We start from the raw sequence: 22850 nt of genomic DNA on the forward strand, positions 1-22850 counted from the left end.
ACTCTTGAAACAGACAATTTTGCATATTGGTTGATATACAAACTGCTACAATACTTGTTAAAGTTGTCACACAATAAAGATCAAGAAGGCGTCAAAAAGAATGAGTAAAGTCAAGAAGGTAACACCGAGTCAAATTCGTGCCGGAAAAGCAGATTTTCCGTTAATCGGTATGCCACTTGGTGGACAACCGGTCATCTCACCAACGAAGAAAAAATCGTCAGCTTTCGATTTCCCGAAGAAATTCACAGACGATGACCTCCGGGAGCGTCTTACGTCACAACAATACAATGTCACACAGAAGTCTGGGACCGAGAAAGCAGGGACTGGAGAATTTTACAAACATAAAGGAAAAGGGAGTTATTTATGTGTTGTATGTCATGAAGATTTATTCGCATCTGCCACCAAATACGATAGTGGTAGTGGTTGGCCCTCATTTTACGATGTCCAATCAAAAGACAGTATCAAACTTATGGCGGATACCTCAATGATGGTACCTCGAACTGAAGTGATATGCTCTCAATGTGGGGCACATTTAGGACATGTTTTTAATGACGGTCCTAAAGAGACTTGGAAACGATATTGTATCAATTCTTCGTCCTTATGTTTCAGAGGAGAAGATAAGTAATTTCGATACTGATGCTGGTTGAATTTCATCTCAAAGGAACCAAGAACCTTCTTCCGCTTACGGAGAATCGTCATCATTACGAATAATGGCTGCTCGAAGTTCGAATTAGAAAGAGTTTATTGCAGTCATCATCGATCTTTTTTGGGAGCAATGGATATTCTGCTAGCACTTACAAATACATCTAGAGTCAGATACACTGAGTTATGATGGTATTTATACTCTATATGATTGATATGTCGGTCAGACACGGTGACCCATATTAAGATGCTCTGTTAAACTGAGCTAAAAATCACAATAAGAATTAATTTGTAAACTGTGATTAAATTTACATCAATCTCGGTTTAATAGCATTATAAAATACTTCTATATGTAGGCTGTACTTGTAAGAAGATATAGCAAATTTTTATATCGTTAACAATTTCGTAATATTTCAACTTCCTTTTGTCATTTTCACATAAAAACACAACCAATAGAGAAAGCATCCTAGACCTTTTCAACACTAGCCTGTACCAAACTCTTCTCCGTGAAAGAAGAAACACGCGGAAAGAGTAAAAATCGCCCGTTCGAGTGGTACAGGCCTTAAACGTGGGAATTTTTGAAATTTTCTTAAGGTGAAAAATCACTTTCAAAATTGACTGTTTTCCCGGAAAATTCTATATTTACTTTCGTGAAATTCATATCCAAAATATTCCCTTTTTATTGATCATGTTATGCAATGGCACTTGTTATGAAAGGTGTCGTAATCACCCGGGGGGGGGGTACTAAGGAAAATGGAGGGTACGGTATGTGCCGCCCTTAAGGGTACCTTTTTTTGGATTTCCAAAGTCCCCTAAGGGTCGGAAAAATCAGGAAATCAAATTTCAGTCCCCCCCCCGTCAGCTCGCAACCCTAGTACCCCCCCCCGGGCGTAATCAGCAGCAACTTCATCCTTTTAACTGCTTTCGAACGAGAAAAATGCAAATTCTTTCGAAAAAGAAAATTCATTAAAGAACATCGCTTAGCGAATCACCTTTATTTTACCCTTAAAAATTAAGCGATATGCCCCGTCGAAAATAACCGTCCGGAAATTATCAAGCATTTCCCAACATTTGTAAGATTAGAGTGAAATTTCCTTTTGAATCGGTTCATATGTTGTTGTTTTTTGGTTTCGTTATTTCAGCTTATCAAAGTTTTGAAATTTTTTTTGGCTAAATAAAATATTCCTTATCACAGTGGAGTCTCCATAATTCGACCCTCTACAACTCCAATATTTCCTTAAAGGGACATTACAGTAGTAAAATGTAAACATTGCGCGAACCACGTGTCATTAAAGAGAACAATGAAAATCACGTGTCCAAAACAAATTTGTAAAACAATTGAACAATAAAAATTAGCCATATTTGGTTTGATTTTTTATTTTGACATGTGACATTTGTTTTGATTTTGTATCCGCTGCATACAGTTTGTTTACAAATTTCGCAAGTACTAACTTGAACGAGTTTTCTGGTCCCTTCAAACGAAATTTCCTGATAAACCTTACTCCATAACTTGACTATCCTTAATTTACACTGTATATCAAAGGGAAAAGCTACATCTAACCATGTAACACCCTTCTCTCGGTAGCTGAAGTTTAAAACTTGAATTGGTAACTTCATGACAGGAGAATGTGAGCACTGGCTATAGCTCACAAGGTAGAACTACCCCTCGACAATGGTCCCCGGCATGAGAGCTTTTCTCGGACTTTTATAAATTAAAATCATGTTTAATTTAATTTAATTCTCCTCCTATCATTTAGTCCGATATGCAAATGCGTGAGATCATGGAATTGGCACACAAATTTCTACAAAATTTCTGCTTCAACAATTCACAAAATCAAACATTACTTCACAAATTCTTGGATCGTTTTCTCAATTCTGGCCTAGGGGTAAGTAGGGCGAACGCAACCGACTTCTAAACTTTTATTTGATAGTTTTGATCGAGAAAAGATCGAAAATAGTGCCAATATTAAGTTACCCCTGTCTAGCCCAAAATATTTTGACTAAATCTTTTAAAACTCTTAAGCCTCGATCTCATAAACTTTCAAAAAGAATTTTTCTCACAAATCTGAAATAAGTGAGAGTTAATTCCTAACTATTATTCAAATTGTTTAGCTTTTGGAGGCAGAAACAGTGCGTTTTATTTTCCACGAGAATCTCGCATTGTGTAATGAAGTGACTGAACGTGTCATTCAACAAATTATACACTCCATTGAGCAACATGGTCGTAATGTTCAATACTTACGTCTTCTGCAAACCTTATTAAAAGCTGAAGGACAACTGATACGGAAAACACAAGACGCAATTATGTCTGAGGTGAGTGATTATTGAACTTATTCTTCAAGGCCGGTCTCCACTTACGCGCACTGCGATCGCACTTTTTCGAGCAAAGCTTCCACGCTATTGGTCAAAAGAAAAATGAAGCAACTCCATTGGCGCGATCTAACGTAACGGTTTAAAAAAAAAGTTGAAATGTGTTTTTTTCGAGCGCGCGCTACATTTTTATGACGTAATCCTTTTTTCAAGCAAAAAGGATTGAAGCCAAAAGATGCGATCGCAGCGCGCGCAAGTGGAGACCGGCCCTCAGGGACCTGCATCAAAATGAAAATATTACTTCAATTAGGCAAAGCATAACTTGTCGACTCAAATGTAGATGGACGTGAGTGAGTTGCGGGCTTCCCCAACCAAGGATCTTTTTAAGGCAAAGACCTACATTCATTGGACACAACCCTTCGAAAAACTTTCTGGGTGAAGAATGAATTATAGCCTCCTCAGCTTTAGATGATAACCTCGTAACCAAACGTAAAGATCACTGTAATCGTCCATAAAAAAAAATTAATGTGTGCCGGCTGTGAGGGCAGTAAACACTGACCTTTATATAAAGGTCAGTGGCAGTAAACCTAGATATTTCTAAAACATTTTGTATCACGTGGTTTATTCATTCTATATGATATTTCATTTTCCTTTATTTTCAGCTTGCTGTGGTGGGTGAGGAGATATTGATTTTCTACAATGACCATTCATCATTCGCTTCGCTACTGGAAATGATGCAATCTGAACGAGAACGATCGGAAGAATCAAGTCCTTTGCTCTACCACATCTCGTTGGTTCGATTACTAGCCAGTTGTACTGAAGGAAAAAATGTCTACACAGAAATCAAATGCCATAGCTTGTTACCATTAGATGATATTGTCCGTATTGTCACGCACCCGGATTGTATACCAGAGGTACTCAATACTTTTGCGCCAATAGTTTCGCAACGTAAAATGGTCGGATGGGGGTGAAATTTAAACAAGTACTGGGGCTGTCTTCAATATTACTCGGAACACTAACAGGAGATTTTTTTCGAGCTAGCTATAGTTTGAGTAAGAGTCGTTAAAAAAGGGTGTAAAAGTTGCTTTCTTTCTACTGTATGGTTCGAGCTATATGGAAAGTCTTATCACATCTCATTTCATTTCAGGTCAAGTCAGCATACGTACACTTCCTGAATCATTGTTACGTTGACACTGAAGTTGAGATGAAGGAGATATATAGTAGCAGCCATATCTGGACGCTTTTTGAAGATTTCATGGTTGACATGGGCAAGGTGATCCTCTTGTTTTTGTTTACTTTTTACTCTCCGTTACTCGGTTTGGTTATCTGATATTGCGATACCAAATTAACGGCTGTCCCAGGCCATTTTTCATGCCCTTTAAGCGTCCAGTTATCGGACGCTGCCCCTCTTGAAACTACTAAAATATTGGTAAAAACAGCCTTTTTAGTGGAAAAACACTGGAAAAGGTGCCCTTTTTGGTCACCAACGGACGCTGCCTTGCCTTTCTAAAATATGGCCTGTGTCCATGCTAAAGTTCCGCGTGAGACTGAGGCTGAGAGCCGGCTACTCGTACTAAGGCCTCTCAATTCAAATTCCCGCCGCTTCTACCATTTTAAGTAGCCGAGCTGGCAGACTTTGGACCCCGAGAATAGTTGAGAAGTCAGTTAGTTATTTTTTCGTTGGAATCATTTTTCCTTATCAGTTGGTTTTTATAGTCATAAAAATTCTCTGAAAGATATACTGTGAAACAAATTCTTTAGAAAACTTGTTGAGGTTTAAGTAAGATTGGTCAAATATGGTCAAAATTAAGTAGACGGGTCTCTTGGCGGAATATTAAGGAATTATATGTATTTAAAACATTTTCGCTCATTCTCCTACTTTTGCTGGTACTACTGACAAATATGGTTATATATATAGTTCTCCATGTGAAGGAAATCAATTGACCCAGTATGGTCATGTTAGATTCAAATATTTCGTTGCAAGGAGGTCTAATTTCGGATACAAGGATTGCAATAGAAAGTTTAAAGCTGAAAACTTTTAAAATTGAAAATGAAGCAGAGCATCTCTCGTGACTTATCTTTTTCCCAACGGAGGAAAAGAAAAAATTTACAACATTATCTTTATTCCCGGAATTATCTTTCTGGTTGGATAGAAAAATGAAGAAATGCCACAAAATTTTACAGTTATGTCAGGTTATGTAACCTAGAAACGTAACTAAAGTTTTCCAGGTATATATTTAGTCTACAAGATTTTTTCGACCGTCTTAATTTCAGTCCCTACGTATCCACGTGACACCTCTCTGATTATAGCAAGGTCGAGTGACCACAGTAAGCTTTTAAATTTTCCATGCGTGCCAAATCTAGATTTTAACAAACCATTCTGTTTGCAGGACAAATTAAAAATCTACGTGAGAGAGCTGAAGAAAATTTGAAAGAAAAAAATTCTATAGAATTGGACTAGCCTAATTAACTAAGCCCGCATTCACAAAGCTAAGTCATACGGCTCAGGCAATATAGCGTTTTCGGCTCTTTAAAGATTTTTTATATTTATGGATTCAAGTTTGCCTTGGAATACTGAATGTTACAACTTACCATCAGATTTATCCTAGTGACTGAATCAAACTAGCTTAGTATTTTGTATCGTGTTAAGGTTTGTTAGAATTGAGGCCTATTAATTCGACCTTAATTTGAGACTGTTCGCCTTTTGGTTATCTAAACCGGACACGGTATTTTATTACAGTTGCGTCTCCATAACTTTGACACGCGCGGAGAACGCAAATTTGTTCCAGTTGTAGAGTAAGGTTCATAAGGCACTGTTGACTAAAGGGACGAGAAAATTTTTTCGAATTAAGGAGGCATTCGAGATATAGAGTTGCGAGTTAAAGAGAGTCTTTTGTATCGTAGTATGGTTGATAAACGTAAAATGTGGGACACTCACCCGACGTACAGAATAAGCCGGGAGAATAAGTAGTCCTTTAGATGATGATTATTTCAATGAATGTTCACTTTTTCTTTCTCTACTTCTTTCATCAGGTTGCGACCACAACACACGACCGAAAACACGCAGACACGTTACTTGAAGATTACGTGACAACGGTGATCCCAGAGATTCTAACCGTTTTCTTTAATTCGCCCTTCTCTGAAGCTAGCACCACAATCAAGGTAATTTTGTATTGTTTTAACCGCGTTGTCAAGGTAATTTTGTTTTTAGGCCTACCTGTAAGGTCCTATTTAGCATGTGTTTAGCCAGTAAGGTCGGAAGTGAGTTCCTTTGTTACTATTTATATAACAATTATTTTTCCGTCGTTCTTATTTTTAGGCGAGGCAGCCAATCTTCGTCAGTTTATTATCTGCACTCTTTCGTCTCTCACAATGTCAATGGATGACGGGTACACAGAAATATCAAATCGAAACATGCATACAAAACCTACTGGAAATTGGTAACACAAAATTTTTTATTTGGTTTGGATGGGTTAATGGTGATTAATCGTTTTTTATATTACCCACTCCCGGCCCCTTCTTATTTATTCGAATGTAAATTTCCATCCAAGATATTTTTAATCCACCCCGGCTATTATATCTGATTAGATGCTTTTTCATCAACACACTCTCTGCCGTAAAGTATTTTCGATGCACATTGAAAAATTGATTCCCACGTGACTTAAGAATGTTTTTAAAAAATCTCTAAACCTACTGTTGCGGTGATTAGAAATTTATTAGACATTTTATATATTGCAAGCTGTTTTTGCGATCATTGCAAATAGTAACAAACTTTTTTTTTTTTGATGAGCCTCAAGATGGCTAGAATCGCTTCTTAACACAGTATATTTAGTGCGAAAGTTTTTTTTCTGTCAAAAATAAGTTTCGAAAACCGGGATTATTCACCTCGTTACTTAGGTAGAAAAAACGCAGGTGACGTGTAGTATAGGCTAAAGTTGCATAATGTACGTCGTTGTAAAAGGTTTTTCTGAAGTTCTAATTACAGACGTTCGTTTCGCGTAACTTTGCAAAACTTTTGCCAGACAAAAACCTAATAAAATCCTTTCAATGTTTTTCCCTTCCTACAAACTATTGTTTCAAAATAAGGTTACACTGAATAACAAGTACTAACTTTTATTAACATTTCCTTTTTTAACCAACAAAATACAGTTTATTTTAATAATATCTTAATGATTCATCGTTCTATTTGTCTCACTTAGTAAATGGCCTTGGTTCCCGGGAAAAATAGTTCTCTTAAAAAATGAATGTCTTGTTTTTAAAGAAATCTAAACTAAAGAAATCAGTGGAAGAAATTACTACATATTATTAACATATTATTTGTTGTCAACGCCAGTTCAATTGGTTCTTTCTAATTTTATATTGAAGAGCCCAGTAAATTTTTATGAATTAGGGAAAAGTTCGGATCATCGAAAGTACATCATGCGACCTCCAAGCAGCTTACGTTACTAATATTTTAGCTAGCCAAAATAATATCTAAAGGCTGGAAAGGCTAGCAAGAATTGATCTCGAATCAACTCCTCACGAGAAATTTCTCTTCATAGAGTTTAATTACACGTTGTTTTTTATTTAAGAAACTAGTTTTACCAAGCAGCCTCGATGTTTCTTAAGAAATCGGCCTTTTGAGCCTGAAATGTTTCTTACATGTTTCTAAACTTTTTGACATAATCAGCCTATTTTCATGCAAAGAAAAAACCTTTGTTTTGATTGGAAGGTTCTTAAAAAAACCGAATTAACAAATGTTATTTTCTCATTCTCAGCCTCAGCATGTTTCTTAGATGTTTCTTAGTTATTAGGCATTCTGAGCCTCGGGTTTCTTAAAAGTGTGTTTCTTAAAAAAAAATGTGTAATCAAAAGTGTAATAAAAATATTCCCTTTTGATTCCAGCCAAACCACGTGGTATTGCCATCCCTAGCGATCTGGAAGTCGAAGTACAGAGTCTAGTCACCAAGTCTAAACTTGTGTTACGTCACAGTCGACACTGGCTAAGTCATCGGCAACGAAAAGATTCGGTTATGTTAATGTCGATGTCCAAAGATTATCGCAATATCATTGAAGGGCTTCAGGTAAATTTCTCTTTTGCACTGTTTTTTGTTGGATTAGAGGGTCTTGCGGTATGTAAGACATGGTATCTTGACATAGTCCTTGGGTATGTCTTTTTAAGCTTTGGTCTTTTATAGTGTGTATTGAAGATTTTTTTTGACTAAATTACGCGTTAAACTTTGGGGCAACTTTAGCCTAGATACTAAACGTCACCCGTGTTTTTTTTGCGCAACTAACGTCTATTCCACTTTTCGACTTTTTCGAATGTTTGGAGCCCGGGTTTTCGGGCTCTAAACATTCGATTTTTTGACGTCACTTTTAACTTTCGAAGCTCCTGCAGTAACAATATAACCGAATTAGCGTCGAAGCACTTGAAAGGTTTCTATTTTTCGAAAATCGTCAAAGTGGAACTCCCTAAGAAACGAGAGATGAAAAATCTCGGTTTTTAGTGAGGTGCTCACTAGAGCAACTTTGACATTACTGAAATTTCTTGTCCTTTTCCTTTTCACCAATGTTTATTGCGTAACTCTAGATTTAGAACACCGTGTCAATACTTCAATGGCGTCCAAATAAGCTATTTTGGAAAAGGATTTACACATCGAGGTTGAAACTTTCCTGTGCTTTTCGAAAATTGATTTGGTTTAAGCTATTTTGAGATGGAAAGAATTTGATAGAAGAGTGAAATTGCTACCGACAGCCACCTACGATCAATGATACATAAAACTGTGTTGCAAATCGAATGACCCTGATCTCCCTCGTCTTCCTTAAACTGCCTACGGTTTTCTATTTTAAAATAGAAAATCTTCCTTCTTCTTTAAAAAAACTGCTCTCACCTTCACTCCCTCACCTAATCCCTCAGCCTTTTTGCGTTGGTTAGGCGAGTAATGTGACCCAAAATAGCTCTTTCATTTCATTTTCATCAACTCGTAAAGTTTAGCTGAGGTTCAAATGTTCTTCATTTGTTCGTGATTTTGAGGATCAAAATATCTCTCGGCAAAAAATTTGTCATCGGTCATTAAAAAATAATTCGTCATTGAAAATAATTCGTCAGTAAAAAATAATTCGTCAGTAAAAAATAATTCGTCAGTAAAAAATAATTCGTCAGTAAGAAATTATTCGCCAGTGAAAAATAATTCGTCAGTAAAAAATAATTCGTCAGTAAAATCGTCAGTAAAAATAGTAAAAATCGTCAGTAAAAAATAATTCGCAGTCTCGTCAAAAATAATTCGTCAGTAAAAAATTCGTCAGTAAAAAAAATAAATCGTCAGTAAAAAATAATTCGTCAGTAAATTAATCGCCAGTAAAATAAATTCGTCAGTAAAAAATTCGTAAAAATTCGCCGTGAAAAATAAATCGTCAGTAAGAAATTATTCGCCAGTGAAAAATAAATCGTCAGTAAAAAATAATTCGTCAGTAAGAAATTATTCGCCAGTGAAAAATAATTCGTCAGTAAAAAATAATTCGTCAGTAAAAATAAATCGTCAGTAAAAAATAATTCGTCAGTAAGAAATTATTCGCCAGTGAAAAATAATTCGTCAGTAAAAAATAATTCGTCAGTAAAAATAAATCGTCAGTAAAAAATAATTCGTCAGTAAAAATAAATCGTCAGTAAAAAATAATTCGTCAGTAAGAAATTATTCGCCAGTGAAAAATAAATCGTCAGTAAAAAATAATTCGTCAGTAAAAATAAATCGTCATAAAAAAATAATTCGTCAGTAAGAAATTATTCGCCAGTGAAAAATAAATCGTCAGTAAAAAATAATTCGTCAGTAAAAATAAATCGTCAGTAAAAAATAATTCGTCAGTAAGAAATTATTCGCCAGTAAAAAATAATTCGTCAGTAAGAAATTATTCGCCAGTGAAAAATAAATCGTCATTAAAAAATAATTCGTCAGTAAAAATAAATCGTCAGTAAAAAATAATTTGTCAGTAAAAATAAATCGTCAGTAAAAAATAATTCGTCAGTAAAAATTATTCGCCAGTGAAAAATATTCGTCAGTAAAAAATAAATTCGTCAGTAAAAATAAATCGTCAGTAAAAAAAATAATTCGTCAGTAAAAAATAAATTCAAAAAATTTCCAGTAAGAAAATTATCGCCAGTGAAAAATAATCGTCAGTAAAAAATAATCAGTCAAATAATTTCGTCAGTAAAAATAAATCGTCAGTAAAAAATAATTCGTCAGTAAGAAATTATTCGCCAGTGAAAAATAATTCGTCAGTAAAAAATAATTCGTCAGTAAAAATAAATCGTCAGTAAAAAATAATTCGTCAGTAAGAAATTATTCGCCAGTGAAAAATAATTCGTCAGTAAAAAATAATTCGTCAGTAAAAAAAAAAATCGTCAGTAAAAATAATCGTCAGTAAAAATTATTCGCAGTGAAAAAACAGTAAAAAATATTCGTCAGTAAAAATAAAATATTCGTCAGTGAAAAATAAATCGTCAGTAAAAAATAATTCGTCAGTCAGTAAAAATAAAAAAATTCGTCAGTAAAAATAAATTCGTCAGTAAGAAATTATCGCCAGTGAAAAATAAATCGCAGTAAAAAATAATCGTCAGTAAAAAAAATCGTCAGTAAAAAATAATTCGTCAGTAAGAAAATTCGTCAGCCAGTGAAAAATAAATCGTCATAAAAAATAATTCGTCAGTAAAAAAATCGTCAGTAAAAATCGCCAGTAAAAATAATTCGTCATTAAAAAAAATAATTCGTCAGTAAAAATAAATAATTACGTCAAGTAAAAAATAATTTCGTCAGTAAAAAATAAATCGTCAGTAAAAAATATTCGTCAGTAAGAAATTATTCGCCAATGAAAAATAATCGTCGTAAAAAAACGTCAGTAAAAATAAATCGTCAGTAAAAAATAATTCGTCAGTAAGAATTTCGCCAATGAAAAATAATTCGTCAGTAAAAAAAATTCGTCAGTAAAAATAAATAAATTCGTCAGTAAAAAATAATTCGTCCATAAGAAATTATTCGCCAGTAAAAATAAATCGTCAGTAAGAAATTATTCGTCAGTAAAAATAAATCGTCAGTAAAAAATAATTCGTCAGTAAGAAATTATTCGCCAATGAAAAATAATTCGTCAGTAAAAATAAATCGTCAGTAAAAATAAATCGTCAGTAAAAAATAATTCGTCAGTAAGAAATAATTCGCCAATGAAAAATAATTCGTCAGTAAAAAATAATTCGTCAGTAAAAATAAATCGTCAGTAAAAAATAATTCGTCAGTAAGAAATTATTCGCCAGTAAAAATAAATCGTCAGTAAGAAATTATTCGTCAGTAAAAATAAATCGTCAGTAAAAAATAATTCGTCAGTAAGAAATTATTCGCCAATGAAAAATAATTCATCAGTAAAAAATAATTCGTCAGTAAAAATAAATCGTCAGTAAAAAATAATTCGTCAGTAAGAAATTATTCGCCAGTGAAAAATAAATCGTCATTAAAAAATAATTCGTCAGTAAAAATAAATCGTCAGTAAGAAATTATTCGCCAATGAAAAATAATTCGTCATTGAAAAATAATTCGTCAGTAAAAATAATTCGTCAGTAAAAATAAATCGTCAGTAAAAAATAATTCGTCAGTAAGAAATTATTCGCCAATGAAAAATAATTCGTCATTGAAAAATAATTCGTCAGTAAAAATAAATCGTGGTGAAAAAAATTTTTTTTCTGACCCGGCCGCAAACTTTCGTTCGTTAGTAGTCCGTACTTGTTGTAATTTAGGGCATAATTTATGCTGTGTTTATACATAAAAGTTATTCTTAAACTCTATTTCAATGAGCCATAAATAATCAAAAATAGCAAAAAAAAATTATTTTCCGGCCGGCCGCATGATAACTTTTTTCCTTCACCCGCATTCCGGAAACAAAACATTTTTTATCATTCGCCTCAGTAAAAGAATTTGTCGCTTCTTTCGTCTATTTTTGCCGACGAATTTAATTATTACCTCAGATATCTGTAAAGCCCGAAGGGCTAGATAGGCAACTTTAAGCTTTCTCCAGCAAAAAAAAGTGAAGGAAAAATTTGTTTTCAGAGCGTGAGATCAAAAAAATTAGGCTGCAAACGCTATTTCGCATCTCTCAAACCAGTGAAATTGCTTGTTGTCACGTGATTTCTTTGGTAGGAAATCCTACCAAAACTTGCTTCGCTTTTCGATAAAGGCCGCAAATCTAGCCCTTCGGGCTTTACAGATCTATGATTATTACCGATAAGGTATAGATACTTTGGGCCTTGCATTGATTCAAAAATACATACTTTCTCCGCAGCCTTATTACGTTAAAGGCATAGTTCATTGAAATCGTTTCTGCTGTTTTTGACCTTTTTTGACATTTTAAGTAAAAAGCTTAAAAATTGGATCAAAATACTGAAGTTTAGACAGAGAGTCAGAGAAGGGCTTAGTGCTAAGTGCTAAAAGAATCTTGTAAACGAAATGGAAATTTCACTTAGTGTCAGAGTGAATAATGAATATTTTATGATATTACACAACCCATCTTATTTCGAAATAATCTTAGCCGACAAACTATTCGCCGGAAAGTTTTTTTCTTTCGTGTTGCGAGAGGAAGTCGTCATTTTCTTTTTTTTCCTAAAATGCTGTTTTACCCTTCATTGTTATAGTCACCTTGCCAGTACTAGCTCGAAAAATCACATGATTCTCATTTTCATCAACCACAGTCCTACGCCACCAACCGATTTTTCGACCTTTAAATACCGGTCCAGGCCGTAAGCAAAAGTCGAATTTCAAAGTGCTCAAAACCTTTAAACCAATTTTATCATTCGAACAGCTAGTTCGAAACGCAGGTCACAGGTCACAGGACGCAGGTCAGCTTTAATTACTGTAAAACACTATAGAAAATGATTGAAAACACTTGTTATTGTCAAAAACATCATACTGAAAGTATTTTAAATGATCTAGACAGAACCTTTTTAAAGGTCAAAATCTACCCACGTGCGTACCACTAGTTTTCGCATTCTGCGCCGTGTATAACACAGACCTGTAATACTTACATCTATATATTACATCTATATCACAAATGTAATAAGAGTTATATTTTCAATGTTATATGTATGTTACATATGTAATATACAAAGTACACGTATTTATGTTGAATAAAAATATTTCACCTTTAAGCAGCCCCCTGACACGAAAATAACTATTTAGAGTCTGTTAAATTGTGCGTCCTGCGCGCCTGTGTGCCTTCTAATTTTTGGCGCGCCCTGATTTTACATTTTACAAAATCAATAACAAGATCGAAATACAAAAGAAATGACAGCACCGAGGTGTGCTTTAAAAATCAAAACTCAAAACGGCTAGTCGAAAAAATAACACAAGTTACTCGGAACCATTTAGTTCCTTTTAAATACTGTGAATGGTCAAAATAATCTCCTACGTAGTATTCTACCGTTACAAAACCGATTTTCATACATAGTATCCGCTTGCTTCTGCATACCCAACCATTATTGTAATTTCGTTTGAATTTTTTAAATGAAAATTTAGCACATTATTTCCAATAACTTGGAGAAAAGTCTAAAATCCATCCCCAAAAGTATGTCCAATTTTTTCCATTCAAATAACCAAGAAAAAGCATTGTGTATTGTTCTTTGCATTTACGACGGGTTTGCAACAAATTATACAGGCATTTAGCAACTTTTCAAGACACTTGTTAAATCAGAAACGCGTAAAAAATCGTAAGGCGCGCCCAAAATTTGGGCACGTTCGCGTTAAAAATCAAATCTATATCCACTTGCACTAAATTGGTGTACACATTTCATATTTGTTGATGACGTGATTATTTAAGTGTCACTTTGTCAATATTTGGGGCAGACGTTTTTTCCTTGAAATCTTCTAAAAATCATATTATGTATACGACATTTCCATATTGCATATAACATTTTAAGAATCATACCGGGTGCGCCACAAAAAAACTTTCTCTCTTTAAAACTGATTTCCTCGAAATCTAAAAATTTAAAATTTAAAGAATTATTCTTATTTTATTGGAAAAAAAGACTTAAATTTTGATGGGTCATTTATTAAATTCGATTCATTAGATCAAAAGTTATGCTCGATTGAATGAAAAAGTCACTGACTGCTGAACGTTGAAAATCGACCTATTATGAATTATATGTTACGAATGCGTTACAGTTTTCCGCTCTGTAGTTTGTATGACCTGTGACCTGCGTTTCGAACTAGCCGTCATTCGAAGGAGTGTTAAAAATATACATCAAGATCGATGTAAAAACTGATTTCTCGAGACACTATTCTTGTTCTTAGTATGGGCAAAGTAGTCCAAGTATGAAAAGTGTGGCCAACTAGGACAGAATTTACAGGCTTTTTAAAGCCTTAACTGTAGCTAGACTGACCCTTTTATGGTTTTTAAATCCAAGTTGCTGTGACTTAATTTGGGTAGATATGGTCATGTCGGTAACACGTTCAGGCTCATCGAAAAATAAAAAATGATGCTAGGTAGCAAAGCTTCCACCCTCTTGAAGAGAGATACATGCTTTTTGGTCCCTTCACTTTAGAAAACTGAGCTTTTTGATGGCTTCAAACTATATATTTATAGCATACTTTTGTCTGATATTGCGATGGCGTATTGGTGGCCGCCCATGCTAAAGCTCTAAATTTCCCATCGGAGAGGAATGATATTCGGCCTTTGATATGCTGCATCCCCAATCGGGGATGTTTAGATATTTCGGTTAGACCCGCCAATCTCCGAAAACGAGGGTTGGGGTCCACGCTTCACGCTGCAAAATTTTTGACGTGGGTCAGGTTAAATTCTGTAATCTAAACCTTCTAGATGTTGAAAATTTTCCCGACCTTCAGAGCTTTAGTGTGCCGGTTGAAAATTTCTGCATCTGCTGCCAGATAAAGGATACCTCTGTTAAGGCTCTAAGAAACTTAATAATGTAGTAGAAATTTAATAATGTAGTAGAAATTTGTCTATTTAGGATATCGTTGCATTGCTTGAAGACCAGCTACGACCTTTAGTGGAAGCAGAATCGTCTTTACTGGTAGACATCATGTACCACCCACACCTCCTGTTTGCTGTCGATTCTGAAAACAGAGCACGTGCTAATAATGGCGGCTTCATCAAAAAGTAAGAAGATTTTTTCCCTCGATTTTACATGGGCTCGTATTTCTTTCTTGTTCTTTCCCTGCACAATTAAAAGTATTCGGTTCTTGAGTGGAGCTTGTTATATAAAGATCAATACTAATACTCAATACTAGTTAGTAAGCCGAGTACAATTGGAATATATTTTTCGAGTTCAGATTTTTCGTCATATTTTCCGAGCCTTTAGGCCATACTACTTCAATCATGCTAGGCTCAATTCCATTTACTCTATAAGAGCAATTCAAAGGCTGCCTACATTAACTGGACTATTTAAACAACATTATGAACACTTTGAATTATCTGCCTTTTTTCCACTTTTTTTCCACAGATTAATCGTGCATACAAACTCCCTAATGAGTGGCGATGAAAATCTTTGTATAGAAGTCCTAAATGCTCTTCAACAAATGTTGAATAAAGAATCTGATTTCGGTGAAAAGGTAAGTGTAGTATCCTCAGGGTCCAATGAAAAGCTTAAAACGGTTATTTTCGGTCTGGTGAATACTATTAAGGGAAACTTATATAAAACTTTCTAAAGACTTTTGTGCCTTAAGCTGATCTAACCTATTGGCTAGGCGCGCACAGCAGATTTCCAGGGCTCGATTTCCAATTGAGCTTTAACATACCTGATTGCTATTTTAAACTTATTTACGTATGTCATAATTCTGGCGGGACCCATGAGCAAAATATAATCACGACCGTGGTACGTCATTTCTAACCAAAAGATATACTCGCTATTTAAATTCGAATCAGAAGGGAACGGTTTAGTATCAAACAGTTGTGAATTCACCGATTTCATTCGCTTAACCATAGGGTGACAGATTGCGTACCTCACTCATCATGTTATATTTCAACGCTGACGAGCTGCCTTACAAAACTAAAGAACAATACAAGAAAGAAGATGATGGAACTTCATCTATATTCTTATATCGTGCCAACAGAACGTTATACGATATGCAATGCATGATGGATATTAACGGGGCCACGGACCTAGTCATCGACCTCATTATGGCCGATCCGAGCCCCAATATCTTCTTAGAATGTATACAACTTGCAATCTCGTTGCTTGATGGTGGAAACGGAACAGTCCAGGTATGAAAACTTTATTGCTCTAAAGTTTAAGTGTGCATAAATGCTTGCTTTGCTTGCCATTTTCCAACCAGTGCTTCAATTCTAACAAATTATACACCGTTGAAAAGATAATTCAGAGCACTATAATGGGGGGGGCGTACGGGGTTTGTGATTTACGAAATACCGAATAATTTTGCCAAAATTTCCGAAATTCCGTAAAAAAATACTTGCATTTCCGATACTGATTTTTTGGGTATTCTTCCTCGTATGACTAAATTTTCATCAATTTTGATTGTTCATGTATGAATTCCGAAAAAAGGGGATAAAAACTTTATAACACAGAAATTTCGAAGCAAAAATTCATGAATTACCGATACCGAAACAATTTCAGAATTCCGAAATACCGAAGAAATTTTGCCTGAATTCCGAAATTCCGAAGAAAAAAGGGTCGATTTCCGCAATTCCGAAAAACCGTACGCCCCCCACTATAAATTTTGAGAAAAATTATTTTAAAAATCTTAGAAAATGAAGAGGAAAATGAAAGGGAGAAAAACTTTTTGTCCTTAAGTGCTAAAAAACTCAATTTTTGTAGAAAGGTACTTTGAAGCCTCCTTTTTCACATAGAATTATTGTATATTTTAAGGTCCTTAGAATGTTAAAACGGATTTGAGTAAAAAAGCAGCAAAAGCAGGTTTTTTCGACTACAAGGAACTACCTTTTAGAGGTCTACGATGCAAGAACTATATATAGCTGAAATCAGCAGACTTCAAAATACCTCCGTACTAAGCACCTGCTTGTTGATGACGGATAATACTAAAAAAGATTTGTTACAATCACGCCTAGAAGGAAATGTATTTTTGGATAAGGATTAACTTATAATAGTGCTATCTATCAATGTCAAAGCAAATGATTGGTTCAGAGAAGTGATTGGTTGATTCGGGGGGACGTTTGGCGGAGGAGCGGAATCGGCCCTTTTTTCGGACGGAGTGGCGGAATTCGGCGAAAATTTAGACGGAATTACGGAAATTGGGTTCTCTGACGGAGACGGAAAATTAGAGAATTTTAGTGCGGAAAAACGGAATTTAGCAAAAAAAAATTGCGGAATTTCGGAATTGGTAAAAGATATTCCAAATTTGCGGAATTTTCGACAAAAATATTGAATTTCAAAGGAATTTTCGGTGACGGAATTTTGGTTCAATTTAAGACGGTTTGACGGAAATTGGAGAAAAAATTGGCGGAATTGCGGAATCGGGTACCCCCTGAAACCCCCCCCCCCCTGATTCTTTCTTTCTTTCTCTCTTTTTCGATGTGAAAACTACATTGCGAAAATGTTCATTTTGTTTAATACATTACTTGAATTTTCATGCTAATGGATAATTTCCTCGATTGCAAAATATGCATCAACTAACCATTACATTAGAAAGGTTTCAATATCCAATCACGTTTTGATCGCATGGATATAGACGATCGTCTAGACAAGATCTCTGAAAGGGAAATAAGTGGGGAAATTTATGAACCGTCGATAACACATCTGCTGCCGCTTACGAGTACAGTATGCAGGAATCAAAATACCGGTAGTACTTAACAGAGGGCCCGGGGGGAGGGGGCAGTCAGGCAAATTGACCGACGGGTATGTGCGGCGGTTAAGGGTATGTTTTTCAAAATATCAGAAATCCAAATCCAAATTTTTGGACTTTCATGAAAAAATTTAGACAAGCCTTATTCTTTTACCTTAAATTTTTGTATACATATTAGATTTTTTCCTTCCTTTTAGAAATCTTTCTACAAAAGATTCCTGTATTCGAAAACGGAGGCGTTCTTTCAGTACATTTACGATCAAATCACGGAGGCCAAAGATGAAATCCGGTCCACCATCACCATGAATACAGATTCCGTTGCTAGGAAACGAGAAGAAGAAAAAGAAGAGAAGGCCAAGGATCCAATGACCAGACGAGAAACGATCAATCTACTGAAACGAGATTCCAAAGACACGCATGTCCTCGGTAAATGATGGACTCAACTTTTTAATTTTATATAAACTAACTAGCCAAAGCCTTTTTTAATCAAGTATCAAATTAAACTCCATAAATTTTAGTGTGAAAGTAGTCAACCATAAGTCCAGAAAAGTTCTTTTCGAAGTTTTTGCATGAGATAGTTCTTTAGGAACAAAAGATTATCTTCGGTATTTAACCAACGAGGCTTTCCTCGGAAAACTGATAAAGGGAATACATACATCTGCCATAGAAAAATAACTCTTGGGATAAGCTAAACGAGGAAAGATTTTTTTTCTAATAAGTCCTCCAAATGAGAAAAATATTTGGTTGATTTCACCCTTGCCCGATTCTTCTACTGTTTATAGGTATGTTAGTTTCATTGAGTGATGATGTCAAGGAACAGCTGACAGATGCTGCGCAACAAACCAACAAAGCCTACTCTGCGGTCCGAAAAGGCCGAGAAGGCGACAACAGTGAGGGGTCCAAAGGCCCGTTCCCAGAGAGTGTCAAATCGTCATCAGTTGGGAGTTACCTAGCACCGGAAATCGTCACTATGCAACCCATACTACGATTCTTACAGTTGCTATGTGAAAACCATAATACTGAAATGCAGGTCTGTTTCTACCTTTCAATTTTAGATCATTTTTATTTCACTCTTAGGTGCCAAATTAACAGGGGGAGTACGAAAAAATTTGAAATTTTAATAAACGGGGGGGGGGGCTAATTGCCGTGGGTGGAAATTGTACTTCTGACAACTCAAAAATAAGGTAAATATAGTAATCAGTCAATTTAGAGCAAAATAAGGCTTCTTCTCTTTGAAAGCTAAAAATATTCGTTAAAATCAATCTTAATAAGGTCCGGGGACGTTGGAAAATTTTCGAAAAATTAACAAGCGGCGGGGGGGGGGGGTATTTGGAACCTAAGAGTACACGAAGTTTCATCAACACTTAAACGGTGCTCAGCAGACTGACCCGTCTATTACTATTTGGCTTTCAGCATTTTCCTCTTTCAATAAAACTTAAACATTAAAAAAGTAACGATATAAACCTATAATTTTTCTTAGAACTACCTAAGCAAGCAAGAACACGAGAACAAGAACTACCTACGCAAGCAAGAACACAAGAAGAGTTACAACATGGTACAAGAGACATTGACCTTTTTGGACTGTATTTGTGGAAGTACCACTGGAGGTCTGGGACTACTTGGTCTTTACATTAACGAACATAATGTAGGATTAATCAACCAATCACTGTGCACTTTAACTGAATATTGTCAAGGACCTTGTCATGACAACCAGGTAAATAGAACCTTCAAAATTTGTTTTCTGATCTTCTAAAAACACGCCCATTATGTAAATTAATTCTCAACACGATTTTTTATCCGAAACCGTAGAAATTTCTCACGAACATGACACGGACACAATTTATATAATTCATTTGAGAAGCAGCGTCGCTTGTCAGCTGAAAATAAGCTAAAGTTGCTCCTTGAAAAGTAGCTTGTTTCTACTGAATAGATAATTTGGCCATAAAATAATTTTAGCTCTCTTCTATCACAGAATTTCACTTTCATCTTTTCATTTTAAAATATAATACAAATGAGACCTAGGTTGGAAACAATCCCTGGGGAGGGGGTACTAGGGTTGGCAGATGAGGGGTATGTGCGGATGGGGCCTCCAATTACCGACCCTTAGAGAGACTGATTTTTGCTAAAAAGATGATCCTTAGAGAGACTTTTTTGAAAAATTTATTTTATTTCTGAAAAATTCCCTACCCTTAGAGAGACTTTTTTACAATTTTTCACTCTAAATCAAAAAATTTCCTAAAAATCGTGAAATTTCCGACCCCTAGAGAGACTTTTCTGATTTTTGCGACCCTTATAGAGACACTTTGAAAGGTGAAAAAAACCGACCCATGCCGTCCGCACATACCCAGCACCCATTTTTCCCTAAGTGCCCCCCCCCCCCGGGAAACAATCAATAACCAACCTTTCCTCCACAACCATTCTCAATCTCTATTTACTGCTACAACGAAATATCAAGAAATGTTCGCTTTCTCGAGCTAAAGCTAGATTCTGACTAAGACCGTTTAAAGACACCGAGTTCATTGTATTATATTTCCACTTATTATTCTCTTAGAATGCAATAGTGAGTCACGAATGTAATGGTATGGATATCATCATAGCCTTAGTGTTGAATGAAATCAATCCTCTCTCCAAACATCGCATGGATCTTGTCATGGAACTCAAGGTATCTGTGCTCCTCTTTTCTTTAACGTGGTTTCTTGGGTCTTACTTTCACAAAGAGTTGGTAAATTTGTTTTCAGAAATCTTCAATTTGAGTACGTAAAAATCTCGCTTGCCAATTGTTAGAACAGACCGCATTTAGGGTACGCTAGGGTACCCTTTCCTTTCAATCTAAACTCACTACTTGATTACAGTTGACGCTTTCTAATTGGATTTTCGAGGGGAATTGGATTTACATCGAATATCGGAGCGTGTCGAATAGTACAGCGTCGTTTAAGAGAGTTTCTCATTGAAGGTGACTTTCAATATTATTGAATAACGGAGTGTATCGAAAAGTAGAACGTCGAATTAGACGAAAGCAGCCGGCGAGGCGACCTTTTTTTCTGATGTGTTCTGAGAGCATATTTCAGCTAGAAATTATGCTCTGTTCTGATCAGAACTTCGAAAAGTAATCAGTTAGAAATAAGGATGTGTTCTCTGACGAGACAGGGGTATAATCAAGAGAATATTGATTTAATCTTGTTGCCTAGTAACCCTAGAAATTTTCAGAACACATCTTTCGTGGAGAAAAACAAGTATCTTACAAGTTTTTCCTAGATTTTAGAACACATCAAACCATAAAGAAATGAAAGGTTTAAGGAAACAAAAAGTGCGATAAAGGTTTCCTAGAAATCAGAACACATCATTTGTATAGAAATTTGAAAGGTCATAACATTTGGTCTCCTAGAAGATAAGAACACATATTTCTAAAAAATCTCTCCGTCGGCTGCTTCTGAATTAGAGAACGTCAATTGTATTTTCTATTACAAATATGTTACTAATGTCACTAATTATTGAATATTTACATTTTTTTACAGGACAACGCATCGAAGTTGTTGTTAGCCATCATGGAAAGTCGTCATGACAGCGAAAATGCTGAAAAAATCCTCTACAATATGAGCCCTAATACTCTGGTATGAACTTTTGCTTGATTTTTAGCAAATAGAAATATTGTCTGCTAGCGCCAGTCTTAATATATGTAAAATGAGTGTTATGAAATAGAATTACAGTAGTCGCTTTACTTGAACCTCTATCACTCGAATGTCTCCTCAACTCAAACAAGTATGTTTCCCCTGTGCGTGGTCGAGTTATGGAGACTTCACTGTGTATCCAACCACGCCAGGAGATATTTAGGTCCTCTTGTACTTGCTGGGATTTAGCTCTTTAAAATGAAAGGTAATTTTGCACGAAGGGTTAATTTAAAATGTTGTTTTCTACTTTCTGCAGGTTGAAGTATGCAAACAAGTGTATCACCAAGAGGAAATCGACACAGCGACCGATAGTGAAATCTCTCCTCGAGATGTTGGACATAATATTTATATTCTGGCTTACCAAGTGAGTAACAAAAAGTTTGATGGAATTTTCCTGAATCTTATAGTAAATTACGAATTGAAAATTCTTGAAATTGAAAAGCTATCGACACATATTTCATATAAGGACAGTGTCTGCCTATTGTTATATTGTGCTGATATAAACAAAATGTTTTTCTTGTCCTCTTTCTGATCAATCTTGCTCCACATCCGTGTCAATCCAATTTGAAAAAGCTTGTGAATTAGAATTGACGAGTAAGCAAACGATATCACTCTTATTTAAAAACAAAACCTTTGATCTGTTTTCTCCACCACTATCAGCTTTCCCAACACAACACAGAATTAAGTGATTTACTGAAACAAGATCTTGAAGAAGGAGAAGATGAAGCAGAAACGGCGCATGCGGACCATCAAGCAACTTTCGTACAGTCTGACCCTGCTCTTCAATTTTACTCCAAAAGTACTGCACAAATTGAGGTGAGGATCCCTTTGTTGCAACTTATTGAAACTTTGTGAAACCTACCGGCAGTCTATCACAGAATTTTAGGAATTCTTTTATACTTTTCTAGTTCGCCATTGTTTTTCAACTTTTTTTCTGAAGCCTTTCGACTGTTTATCACTGAATTTTTTACAGTCATTTTTTTTGAAAATGAATCTCCCTTTCACTCTCCATATGTGAACGGCCTGAAAAAAAGGTATCGTTTTCAGAAGTTTTAAATGCAACGAAAATGAAAAATAGTTAGATATTTCAAAACAAGCTCATGGTTTATTTTCAACTTGATTTTAGGTGGTGCGAAAAGACCGAGTTTTGGAGCAGATTATTTACCCAGTTCCTTCCATTTGTGAATTTCTGACTGACAAAAAGAAAGATGAAGTGTATTATACTTGTGAACGTGATGAACATAACAGCAAGGTATGCTTTGTTTGAATATCGCGTTGGTTTCACAAAACGGTTTATCACGCCTTGCAAAGAAAATTTATAGCAGGGACTAGCAGCAAGCTCCCTTTGACAAATGGGGAAATAGTCCCGGTGTTCATCTGGCAACATTGGTTACATGGACGCCATTTTTTTTCCGGCCCTGACGACTGAAAATACAAC

The 22850-nt window shown here is 35.3% G+C and overlaps 2 protein-coding genes across 4 annotated transcripts in view; both read left to right on the forward strand.

Annotated features, from left to right (window-relative positions):
• The window catches only part of LOC136808260 (inositol 1,4,5-trisphosphate-gated calcium channel ITPR1-like), a 64520-nt gene that overhangs the window by 35310 nt on the left and 6360 nt on the right, over positions 1-22850 (forward strand). For all 3 annotated transcript variants that reach the window (XM_067064803.1, XM_067064802.1, XM_067064804.1), the window contains exons 28-45: positions 2400-2528; positions 2755-2955; positions 3615-3866; positions 4100-4225; positions 5986-6114; positions 6272-6392; positions 7837-8015; positions 14936-15084; positions 15428-15536; positions 15910-16188; positions 17942-18170; positions 18527-18774; positions 19258-19458; positions 20296-20406; positions 21260-21355; positions 21669-21776; positions 22073-22228; positions 22539-22664. In XM_067064803.1, the coding sequence (XP_066920904.1) occupies positions 2400-2528; positions 2755-2955; positions 3615-3866; positions 4100-4225; positions 5986-6114; positions 6272-6392; positions 7837-8015; positions 14936-15084; positions 15428-15536; positions 15910-16188; positions 17942-18170; positions 18527-18774; positions 19258-19458; positions 20296-20406; positions 21260-21355; positions 21669-21776; positions 22073-22228; positions 22539-22664 (2949 nt within the window). The remainder of the gene's footprint in view (positions 1-2399; positions 2529-2754; positions 2956-3614; positions 3867-4099; positions 4226-5985; positions 6115-6271; positions 6393-7836; positions 8016-14935; positions 15085-15427; positions 15537-15909; positions 16189-17941; positions 18171-18526; positions 18775-19257; positions 19459-20295; positions 20407-21259; positions 21356-21668; positions 21777-22072; positions 22229-22538; positions 22665-22850) is intronic.
• LOC136808261 (peptide methionine sulfoxide reductase MsrB-like) lies at positions 39-715 on the forward strand. The gene has a single exon (XM_067064805.1). It carries the CDS (start codon positions 101-103, stop codon positions 623-625), a length of 525 nt encoding a protein of 174 aa, XP_066920906.1. The 5' UTR covers positions 39-100; the 3' UTR covers positions 626-715.

This window comes from Clytia hemisphaerica, unplaced genomic scaffold, assembly GCF_902728285.1.
Source record: "Clytia hemisphaerica strain Z4C2 unplaced genomic scaffold, Clytia hemisphaerica genome assembly, whole genome shotgun sequence".
NCBI lineage: Eukaryota > Metazoa > Cnidaria > Hydrozoa > Leptothecata > Clytiidae > Clytia > Clytia hemisphaerica.